General features: G+C 39.3%; 1 protein-coding gene across 1 annotated transcript in view; it reads left to right on the top strand.

Annotated features, from left to right (window-relative positions):
- The window catches only part of cdh24b (cadherin 24, type 2b), a 145,598-nt gene that overhangs the window by 67,010 nt on the left and 66,316 nt on the right, over positions 1-12,272 (top strand). Inside the window, exon 3 of the mRNA XM_020604523.1 lies at positions 2,088-2,382. Within this exon, the coding sequence (XP_020460179.1) occupies positions 2,088-2,382 (295 nt within the window). The remainder of the gene's footprint in view (positions 1-2,087; positions 2,383-12,272) is intronic.

Genomic DNA, 12,272 nt, shown 5'->3' with positions numbered 1-12,272 from the left:
TTTGTGGAAGTTTCATGACATGCCCCTTTATCAGATATCACTTGGTGATTGGATGTTTCAGATAAAGGATTGTAGGAAAGGCTGTCTCAGTATAAACTCAGTATAAAAGTGTTTCTTCAATTCTCCTCTCCACACATTTTATTCTTGTATTTGTTCATCACATCTTATTTGGGCAGGATTAAGACAAAGAACAGATGCAAGTCAGGGAAACATGGCTACTATCAAGGGAATGTCTGTTGTGAAAAAGGTCTATGTGCATTAGACCTAACAGACACTGAAAATCTGCATAAAGTGCTAAACTAAAGCAGGGTGATTCTGTTGCCTCGACAGGCCTACACTGAGAAAAGTTATGTGATGACACATTGAAATGTCTTTTGAATCACTTAACGCCTGACTCCACAGACGAAAAAATGTCAACAGGAAATGTTTAAAGCACCTCTGCATTAAAATTCACTCCTTTGCTCTGTGGTGAAAGCTCAGTAGTATTTGCCAAAATATGGTATAGCAAAAATCCTCTAAACAGTGATCAGTGGAAGAGTACTTTAATGAACAGACACACGCACGTACAACATGACTGAGTATGGCATTGTTGTTAACAAGTAAATGTAGTGTATTTAGTTATTGTCATTTGAGCATATGGTCACTTTCAAAAGTTCCTTGAAACACAGCAACTGAGCTAGCATAAATGTGCTAATGCTAATTGTGGCAAAGCTGATTAAACAATAACTCTCCTTAGTTAGATTACAGTGTGCATGGATATAGAGAAAAGCCTTCATGGCAGCAGTAGATCTATTTCATACTGCTCTCACACAACACACTATGAGTACTTTCAGAATTTCCAATTTTCTTTGTCATTAAAACAAAGGGATCTCTTGAAAGTCAAATGTTTAACTTTTGACTTTGTGCCAAATTGTTCACACAGTTGTAGCTTCCAACTTTCAGAGTCTGAACTTATGATTGCTTTCTTAGATATAAACAACCTTGTCAACATCTTTACTTATCATTTACCCCCCAGGAAACTGCTGTATCCATCCCATTTCCCCCCTTGAATAATGCCGATTCTCAAAGTAAATGAGCACTTCGATTCACAGTATCCATTCTCATTTCATTTAACAAATGTGCTTAGCTGTTGCCACGCAACAATGCTTTCCTAAACCCCCATCCCCTCCCCAGCCAGCTCCCTGCTCTCTTTTCTCCATCTAAAGTCACAATGCCACACTTTGCTCTGAGTGGGGGCTAATTTAACACTCTTTTTTGTCACAGTTACTATTCGATCCACGTAGGTACGGGGTAATGAGATTGAATCTTGATGTGCTGGGTGCATCCTGCTGGCATGTCTCTCTTGTCGAGGAGGGAGGACAGTGTGGAGCCTTCCCTGATATTACATCTCCGTGCATGAGAGGATGCTGGTCGCTCTGCCATCCCGCCATGCACTGATCCAATAAAGCTTAAGCACAGGGCTGTGATCGATACAGCATGTCCCACTGCCTTCACCCCTCCGCTCTCCCTCATACACACCTATTAGTTTGAGAATAATTGATTGCCCTACTGTTCATTATTCCTTTGATTTGGTGCTTTCATTAAATAGCCAGGGCACTTGCATGTGCACAGACTAGTAAGCTTTCGGGGACCCCAGCTGCTGGGAAGTGAATAGAGGCTTTAAGAGTGAGCAGGAGAGCATGTGTTCTGGATATCACTGAGATTAAGGAGATCCTGGTTTATAACTGCTCATACTGCAGGAATAGAGAGACGAGACACTACAATGGAAGGAAAGTGTGTGAGAGAGAGAAAGGTATTGTGCATATTCTTTTGTTTGCCTCTGTTTAAATTCATTATATCCTGGAGGCATGCAGAAGATAATCTGCTTGTTTTGTCTTCATTGCCTGTTTCAAAAAAACAAACTTAATTTTTAACCGGTGTTTGCTCATGTCTTTCTTTCCCTCCCTTTATGTTTCTGTCTGTCCTTACCTCCCCCAACCCTCTGCTCTCTGTTTCCACCCATTCCTCTCCTCTTGTTTCCTTTTTGTTTGCCTTTGTTTCCTTTTTCTATTTTTTTTTTACTCCTCTTCTCATCCTTTCTCACCTAGCTCCACACCGACATGGACAGAAATGATGGACGCACTAAGTATGTCCTGCGAGGCGAGGGGGCAGGCTCGGTCTTTGTGATAGACGAGAAGACGGGCAACATTCACGTCACCAAGCCACTGGACCGTGAGGAGAAGGACGAGTACCGTCTCATTGCCACAGCCACCGACAGGCAGACAGACCGTGCCCTGGAGCCCTCGTCACAGTTCATAATTCGGGTGCAGGACATCAATGACAACCCACCTGTTTTTGACGAAGGTCCTTACACCGCCACTGTGCCTGAGATGGCAAATATAGGTACTGGACCCTGGTGTTACTTAATAAATAAGACATGAAATGAATGATCAAATGAAAATATAGAAATTAACCAGTGGAATAATTTATTGATTTGTTAATTGCTATTAATTTTAACAAAAACTATTATTATTAAAAGCTATTTGTCACATTTCATGACAGTGAAGTTGTCACTGCCCTCCCTCCTCACTTTCACATGTGCCCTCAGACTTAATTGTAGCAGGCCATCAAACTTTTTCCAAAAACCTATCCAGCTAGCACTTTTTGCTAGGGCATCAAAAGTGCAAATGGAATTTTGAATGAACCACCTGACTGATGTTACAGTACAATAACGTTTTATTTGGGTTAACAGTGCTACGCATGTTATGGAGCTGGCCAGCTAACGGCAGTAGCAAGGTGGCGTTGTGAGCCTGGATTTAGTACTTAGCAGTAAAGTGAGGAGCCAGTGTTAGCAGCAACAGCTAACTGGTCATTTCAGTGTTAGCTCTGTGATTATAAAGATGGCCTCAGAGTAGGGTTGCCAACTGTCAAGGATTTCACAGGAGACTCCTGGAACTGATTTAGGCCTCCTGGAAAAATCAAAATTCAATCCATGAGATTTTGATTTATTTATTTATTTATTTATTGCTGTTTTTAAAATAGCCTATAGATTGAACATGGAAGTAAAATATCAGGAAAAATCACAAAATTAAATGGAAGGCAATTCCAGGGCACTAATAGAAAAACTGAAACTGCACACTGTAATTTATTTGTATTAATTTAAGCTAATTATACTGAAAAATACAACCTTATTGTAGGGGCTTTGCATCGCCAGTCTTCTGCCTCACTTTGTGGTCATGTGATGTTAAGGTGCTCCTATATGAATGCAGTCATCCCAGTGGTTTTTATTTTCATATTCTGATGATATGAAAGGCCAGAGTTGTCTAATATTTGGCTGCACCCCTGTCTTTTTGTGACTGCTGGAGTTGGTAAAGTCTGTTTTGTTCCTCAGCCATGCTCTGAGTGTACCCCACTCCCCACCGCCATGCAAACAAAAAACTTCCCTCATTATTGGCACATAGAGTCAGTAGCCCTACCTACCCAAAGATACACCTCTATGAAGAGGAAAAAATAAAATAAATAAAAAAATGAACGTGGCAATAGAACAGTGTAAAATACTTTTGTACAATTAAAAGTCCTGCATTCAAAATGTTAACTAAGTCAAAGTACATGTAAGGTACTAAAAGTACTCATTAAGCACAATGGCACATTTAACATTAATATACATTAATATACATTGGATTATAATTATTGATACCTTAATGTGTTCATAACTTTATTGTTGCATGCACCTGGCTTTAACTAGCTAGCTAACTAAGATAGTTTATATGCTTATAATTTACATTACTGCTGTTAGGTTGTGAATTTCCCACAAGGGATCAATAAAGTAATTATACAGTTTTTTCATTTATACACTATATTGCACATAAATTTCCCAATCATACTCCAGGCACTCAAATATAGTAAATATAGAAGACAATAGTAAATATGAAGTGGCTTCAGCCAAAGTCTCTCTCTTTTGTCAAATGAATGTAGTGTAGTCTGCGTTCTGGCAGCTGGTTAGCCTCTAGGGAGGCTGAAGGCAGATGTGATTGATATTGATGACACTTACACTGTCATAAAAAGTGACCGTATAAAATAAAAAGTGTCATTATAAAATTCAAACAGACTTATGGAAAAAGGCAGCTTGATATAAAAAATACTCTAGCAACACTAGAAATTTCAAGGTAAGAATTGTTAAATAAATGATAAACTAACAGAGCTTCACAAATGTTGTGGTTTTGCAATAAATATAACTTTATGTATAATTATTTATTTCATGGCATTTATAGATGTTAAACAAATATGTAAAATTTCCATGCATACATGGACTAGTTAATGAAAGCAGGTAAAAAGCAGCATCATATTATGACCATCTAAACTTTGGGCTGTGATCTGACTTCCTAATCCACAGAAACTCAATTTGTTGCATCTCTCCCACAGTTACAGCATGAATAAATTGTTACTGCAGTGCCATCTGCCATCCTGACAGTTTCATTTTTCATGATAGGGATATGATTACATTTAATCCTTAGACCAGAAATCAATATGGAGGTACCATTATTATAGTTTGACCATGTAACCTTTGTGCAAAGCTGAACATGAGGTTGACATAATTAGTCCTGGGTTAGGGAGGTTGCTCATTTGGTTGATGGACCAAATTCAGTCTAGAATGTTTGTCAAACATCACCCTCATTTCTCTCCTTTTTGTTCTTGTCCTCTCTCTAGTGTGATTGAGCAATGAGAGCAAACATGAAAAAAATCCTCTCAAAACCTGGGATAAGACCTTACCTTGACTGCTTTGCAGTTTAATCCAAATAAAGCACTAGTCAATGCTGTCAGTCGTCAAAGTGATGGATGTCCCACTTGACCATAGCTAGACTATGTTTTATTATTTCTGTCTCATAGGGCTGCATTGTCTGAGGGCATGTTACTCCACAACTCTGAATTTATTGTCTGTATATACACAAAAATGCCCCTTAAACTGAGAAACATGTAAAATATTGAAAAAATCGAAAATATTGGCAACAAAATAAACCAGCAGTGACTCACTGGAAGCAGTGGAGAAGCACTGGAAATTCAAAACCTAACTGTAATATACTGTGCACACCTATTATGTAAAGCACTTTGAGTGTGGTCCATAAACTAATTTCTGAAATATAATGAGCATGTTAATGTTGCTATAGCTGTCACACCTGTAGCTATACAGCCATTTTACAAGACCGCCCTGCTGTCATGCTAAGATTCCATTCACAGTGTATTACCACTTTGTACACAGTCTTTTTAGCCTTCATCAAGACAAATCCTCAACAGTGGGGTAACCTGATGCAGTTCAGTAGGTTCAGCTCAATATAACCGGTTCAATAAGTGAGTAGTTTCCAGAATACAAAGTTAGTATGAGGGCGAATTTATTTACAATTAAAGACAAAGTCTCGATCTAGTATTGAAACATACTTGCACAGTTGACTGTGGCTGGTAAAAAGAAAGTCTGAATGTTGATTGACTCCCAAGATGTTGGCTTTTATTTGTGCTATGTACCGCGGAGCTGTGGTCAGAGCAGGAACCTGCCTGACGATGGCACTTTTTACATCTGCATTAGTATTTTTAATCACAGATTGTTTTTGTGTCACTTAAACTTGCTTGTCCCTCTGGTACAGTCTAAAGTGAGATTAAATAGTCTCAGACCTGCCGACCTGTATGCATTTTGCGTAGCAGGTACACATTTTGATAGCAAAGTATACTGGTATGATTTTTCACTCTAAAGTGCACAAAAAGGTGGTGATACCTTGTGAGTTTGACCTCTTATGCAGTAATGCTAAAGTCTACTTCAGCTGAGTGTCTAGCCCATAGACATTAGGTCTTCCTACCAAAGGGAAGAAGAGAGAGCAATCATAGTGCCTGATTTGGGGATCACTGATAAAGGCGTAGCTTGAATGTCATTTCAAGAGGCAATAGGACCTTAAATTGACAGAGACACTCTTGACCTCGCTCCACTTCCTGGCTGGTTCTTTGAACTGCTTTGAAAAGGTAAACGAACTGCGGGACTGTGATTATAACTTAATGTTAGCCTAATGTATGTTCAGTATCCTATGTAGGGGAGACCGGGGATGATGGTAACACCTTTTGTTTGAGCATCAGTAACTCAGTGGCTGTTTGTGCTAGATCTCTCAAACTTTGATACATGGCACCATATCTGTCTACTACACATAAAACCTTACTTGGATGGCAAGTGGATCACGAATGATGTGAGTTAAAATCTACCCCACAACTGGCATGAGTTGTAACACTATCTGGGGATGGATGTAACAACAAGACAGAATTTGCTGAAACAATCTAATTTATGCAAGAATTATATTTAGCAATAAATAATGATCAGTTTTGAATAAAGTGAGTGAATGAAGGGACAAAAACACTTTAGGTTAGGTTAGGGTTAAGGTTAGGTATGTAGCGTTTGGTTAGGGTAAGTCTCCAGGAAATTAATATAAGTCAATGTAAAGACCTGCAAAGTGACAAATAAAAGGATATATGTGTGTGTTTTTGGAGGGGCTTTGGATTTCAGAATGTGCATATGTAACATAAAGGTTCAATCACTGTCACAGGTGTGAAAAAAGTAGAGAGCTGCCTCTGGAGTGCAGGGTTTGTGGGACCTGAACTGATAAAGTACAGTACTTACTTGACCCACACTCCCTTTGGCCTTTTGGTCACTGGGCTTCAGGGCATAAGGGGATGGTCATATGGGGGTGCAATGTTACAACCATCCACACCCCAAAAAGCCATTCCATAGTTAACATGCAGCTACTGTATGTGGGTTTGAAGTTAGCATGAATATCAAGCATCATATTAAACTAGAGAAACTGCTGCTTTCGGTTATATAAGTCAAACCATTATATCTACAATACAATGAAAACCAATCAAGAATAATCGTAATGAAAATCATATTTTTTAATCTGAAAATCAGTTTTTGTTCATAAAATCCACAGTTGTTGCTCACAGAGACATGCTGCTTCTCCTGTTAGCTCAAAAAAGAAAATGGGAATCTTTGATAGTGACATCATCACAGAATCTCTTTTCTGACTGGTCAAACTGGCAGTTTTACAATTTACCCAGTGTTACGTTCCTCCTGGATCTCCCCTGTGTCTAGCCTATATGCAAGCTAGCCTGCTTGTTCACCAGTCATTTAAGTTATGTGTGTCACAGATGATTAAACGTTACTTTTCATAGTAGTATTAATAATAATGCCAGTTATTGCAGCCAAACCCATCACTGTAATAAGCATCATGCATCTTGGCTGAAAAAAGACAAGTGCCACAGAAATTCCTATAAAGTCACTGGGAGAGATGGCCATGACTTCACATCTCCAGACTTCTCCACCCTTTTTCAGAAGAATAGTCATGTATTGACAAGTACTGTGAAATATCAGGGAAAAAACGACCCATACATACTTATATCATATACACTATGTAGGCTTTGATGATTCTTATTTGCCCCTCTACATTTAAAATTACATAGAATACTTAAGATTTGACGCTCAGTTCTCATTAACACCATTATGGCAAGTTTCATCTACAACAGATCAGCTTGTACTTAGTACAGCTCCATTCAGTTCTATAACCTTGATAGTCTCGTTTTATTGAGTCAAACTGATGTTGTATTCAACACAAGCAACATCTTATGCCTCGAGCAGTTGCCAAATGATAACACTTAATATACTGAAATATAATTAAGCAAAAACAGAGATTAACCTGCTCTAGGCCTAATGAATGAAGCCTCAGTGATGCATGTCCATATGATATATTAATAACAGGCCTATTTGATCTTTTCCGTGTTTATCCTCAGGCTCTGCAAAAGTAAGGACACTCTGAGAGCCACTCTGCAGTATTTATTAATGTTAGGAATCTGGCAACCTGGTTGGCTGGTGTGAGACTGGAAAGGGAACTATTCCCTCTGCACAGTTTCAACTGACGTATGCATCTATGTCACCCAAGTCAGAATACTAAGGAATTCCTGGGTCCCCTTTTTTGGTTACAACACCTGGATGGAAGGGTCACAAAGTGCTTTAGTTCCTTTACCTCCCTTTAACAGTGTTGGATTTGATACAGATATAGTGCTAAACCAGAATATACAAAACTCAAATTATTATTAAGTACATTATAGTGTATGCTTTTTTGTAAAAGTTTTATATGAGCGCTCAATTTGTCAAACAGATCATGTGGTACTGTTCAGTTTTATTATTCTTTTTGGCATGAAACTGCATTTCTCTTTCCATCTGCTCTGACCAGACAGAGACAATTTCATGGCTGGACTTGGCAGATATGCACATACACAGACCCCTCCAAAGCCACCCAAAATTTAATGCCAATGGGAATACAATTTGAATCTAATTCTAGCAGAATCCATAATACGTTATATTAATGTATGATTTTTAGTAATACTGTCATCACAACTGCTTGTAGGTTGCATGAGGTCCAGCCTTTATTTTGATTCAATGCGTATAATCAGCATACAGCAGTAGAAATAGTACAGTACATACAATATGTTCCATCTGAACTCTTTAACTTAAGAGATGTACAGTTTGTATTTATGTACAGGTCAAACACTGTGGGTTACTATAATAATATGGGTATTACAATGATGAGGGTATCACAGGTTATGTAATCATGCAAATGACTTAAAACTGTTGTGTTTATTGCAGTATTTAGAGTCGTTGCTTGGTTATGTGCATATGAATATGTAGTTCCTAGATATAACTGAATAAAATATACAGTATTTGAGCATGCAAAAGCATAAGAAAAGAACAGTTGAAATAGAAAACTACCTACCTAAAAAGAAGTCAAATGGTTGTTGTTTATTTATATTTGAGTTGTTTTTACTGTGGTGTTGCTTTGGGTCTCTGCAGAGAAGAACAGTTTTCACTGGCCTGGACATTTAGTCTCAGTTCATTAGGAAAGTGTCTCTTGTTTTTAAAAAGGAGGAGGAACTGACGCGATTGGCCATAAGCGAGATTCTGTTCCATCCACAAATAATGAATTCCTACTGCTATGAACCAGTTGGTCACAAACACCTGCGCTTGCACCCCCACGTCTGGGTTTGCACCCAGTGTCAGTAAAATAGAGTCTTCAGTTTGTGAAGCAGTGCACTGTGAAATGCTTTCATTGTTACAGAAAGTGTGGATTCTTCAGAGTGAATCAACTCAGCCATCACAGTAGGCATGGTAAAAGAGAAACGTGGGTTACCTTAAACCTTAAAGCTCCCCTAAATCTGAGGTTAAATGTTTGACATTCTTAAAAATCTGTAAAATGTGAGATATAATTGTATAACATTCAAAGAAATGACCCCTTTCCAATTAAATAAGAACTTTTAGAGCGTTATAAAATTACTGTATCAGCCACTTTGATTCAAAAAGTGGCGACAGGGTACGTGTCACAGCTGCAGTGACCTGACAGTGTGCACCCAGTGTGACCTGACTGACCGCAGAACAATCATGCTCAGTGAGACAGAAGAGCTTGGATGAGGAATAAAGGAAGTGTTGAGGACAGAGATGGGGGTAGTTGGGGGGCAGTGAAATGTTGGAATGACAATCACTGCCTGTGATTATAATGCAGAGCATGACTGCAGAGTGCTTGTAGGAAACAGTTTGTATGTACAAAAAGTACTCTAATCTCCATTTAAACCCCACTCTGCCCCCGAAAATGGATTCCACTTTCAGGAGCACTCGTGCCTTTTAAAAGCAAGGGGAATTGCTTTTCAGAAAATATTCTAGTTTGGCAGAAAAGTGGTATTATTTTAAATCAATCACCTCTAAACCGGTTAGTTTACAAAAGTTCAACAAATTCAGCCTGAGGTCCTTGCCATCTGCCTCTTAAAGGTATCTCCGAGCATTAAGGTCCTTCCTGCGCTGAATTGTTTCATTCAGATTATAATAATGATGCTGCAAACAGCCTGCTGGGGCAGGGCCCAAGGAGATCGGGTGGTAGAGACGAGCACTATTTAGTAATCTTATCAGCTGCCTTACAAGCATCTGCTCTTCATAACAGCTCAGTCCTAAGACCGAGTTGTTCAGCCAGTCATGGATTCAATATTTACTTGATGATACAATATTTACCAAGGCACTTTTGCAGCACGTTTGTCTGAGGAGGTAGTGCTGCTGTGCGCACCCTATCAAAGACTCATTACATGAGGGATTTAAGTGTGAGCGTGGAGGTGGCGGTAGGGAGTCTGTGTCACATCTACGGTAATGTGATAGTGGCGCAACGTGTGCTGGAACCGAGCCCGTTCCATGCTTGGAATTTGTGTCTTCAAAGTGTTGTGTTGGTTTCACTTGACTGGGTACAAACATTGTGCCAGATGTGTATCTGCATCCAGGCAGAATGACTCACATTTAAAGTTTAACCTATGTACAGGTACATATAAACTGGGGGAGAGATTCATGCTCTTTTTCCCCAGAGGACAGATGTCTTATGGCGAGAACATGGATAAATATGTGGCAGTGTGAATACTTGATCTTTGTGGAGTGTGACTGGCTGTATACCACAGCTGGCAGGCTGCATACCAATAGGCTTGCCTTCATCTTGTACTTGTTGCATCAACTTCACAGCCAAAGTGTTTGATCCGTAAGCCTGATTAGTTTTTACAGCTGTCAAAAGAAACATTTCTACCTGCTTATGTATGTTCTACTTATGTAATATCTAAGCCTGAAACATAAAGAGATTCAATAGAAGACACTTTGTAGTCTGGGTCACTCTATGACAGTGGTGGGCAGTCTTGGTCCTCAAGGAAAGCTGCCTAATTCACTTAGTGTTTCCTCACTCCACCTTCATCTAAGATGGTATCTTCCAGCTTCTGATTGTCTGAACACACCTGATCCAGGTCATCAGCAGTGAGTAGGGCGGGAGTGGTTGGAAAACAAGCAGGTCAGCGGCAATCGAGGGCTGGGATTGGCCACCCTTGGTCTAAGAAAACAAAGCTGAGTATGAATGCAAACTAACAGTGAGAGTATACTGTTTTTTGTGTATATTCTTCTTTTCTTGTTTTCCAAGGTCACCTTCGAGCTGTCTAACAATCATCCACAATTTGTGTTTTGTTTTTTTTACTTTTTTGCAGCTGTGAGCAGTTCCTTCATTTCTTTATGGTATTGCATTGTAGAAACGTAGAGCACATAAATGACATCCAGTAGCCAAACATTTGTTAGCATGCATGCTGACTCTGGGGTATAAGTAACTGCAGTTGATTTCAACTTTGACCTTACTTGTGCTTTTTACTGGTTATTTTTTAAGATCAGATGGAACAAGAAAGATAGGTGGTTTGTATTTCAGAAATGTTTTAAGACACCTCCAGGCCAAATGTATTTGGAAGAGAAAATAATGAACTGTCAAATTATTTGTTGTAAAAATCCAGTGCAGCTTACAAGACTGACTTTGTGCCTCAGATTTGACCCAGTGTACTGACTGCTCATAGTTGCATCAGTTTCACCTGCTGGTAAATTGGTTTGGATGATCTGTCTAAACTGGTTTGTTTACAACATGTTTAATTGTCTAACTGTTGCCTGTTGCAAGTTGTTATTCCTCTTTTAGCAGCTCCCCGACATGTGGGTGGGGGGTCGCCACAGAGGAGCACTGTGGTCCGATTATGCAATCTAACACAGTTTTCACAGTAGATGCCCTTCCTGATGCAACCCTATGGGGCAATTTAGAATTACCTGCACATGTTTAGACTTGGGGAGGAAGCTGTGGTACCCAGAGAAAACTCACGCAGGCACAGGGAAGTTCAAAGTGTTTTATTTGTCATATGCACAGTTAGGAAACGTGTTTCCCTGTACAATGAAATTTTACTTTGCCGTCCACATGAATGCCACAAAATACTAATGAAATATAAAGTAGATAAATAAGTAACACAAAATCTAAGGCACTTTAAGCAGCAAATGCAGAAATATAATAAAAATATATAAGAATATAACAGAGAATGTATGCTGCATGGGAGCAGCATGTGCAGCAGTCAACAGTCAATGTGCAAACTGAGAATGTAAACAGTACATCACGTCTTTCCTGGTAATAAACTCCTCAGCTGTGAAGTCGTCCGGTTCTTGTACCATGCTAACTCTGAGAGACGAGGCAGTCCAAGTAACTTCAAAACAGTGCTGATTTATTCAATGAACACAGGTAAAAATTAACATTACACGCTCAGGTATCTTGCACCTCCAAACTGCTCGCAGGCAGATGTAAGATGAAAGACCCTGAACCAAAACAGGGCTATACATTTATCACCTCGGTTGGGCTAGCCCCATACTACACAGAAACGTCAACCGAGACGTCTCTGTT

Source organism: Monopterus albus, unplaced genomic scaffold (assembly GCF_001952655.1).
Source record: "Monopterus albus unplaced genomic scaffold, M_albus_1.0 scaffold66.1, whole genome shotgun sequence".
NCBI classification, from domain to species: domain Eukaryota; kingdom Metazoa; phylum Chordata; class Actinopteri; order Synbranchiformes; family Synbranchidae; genus Monopterus; species Monopterus albus.
Note: the sequence above shows the minus strand (reverse complement) of the source record. Positions and strands in the feature narration are given on the sequence as shown.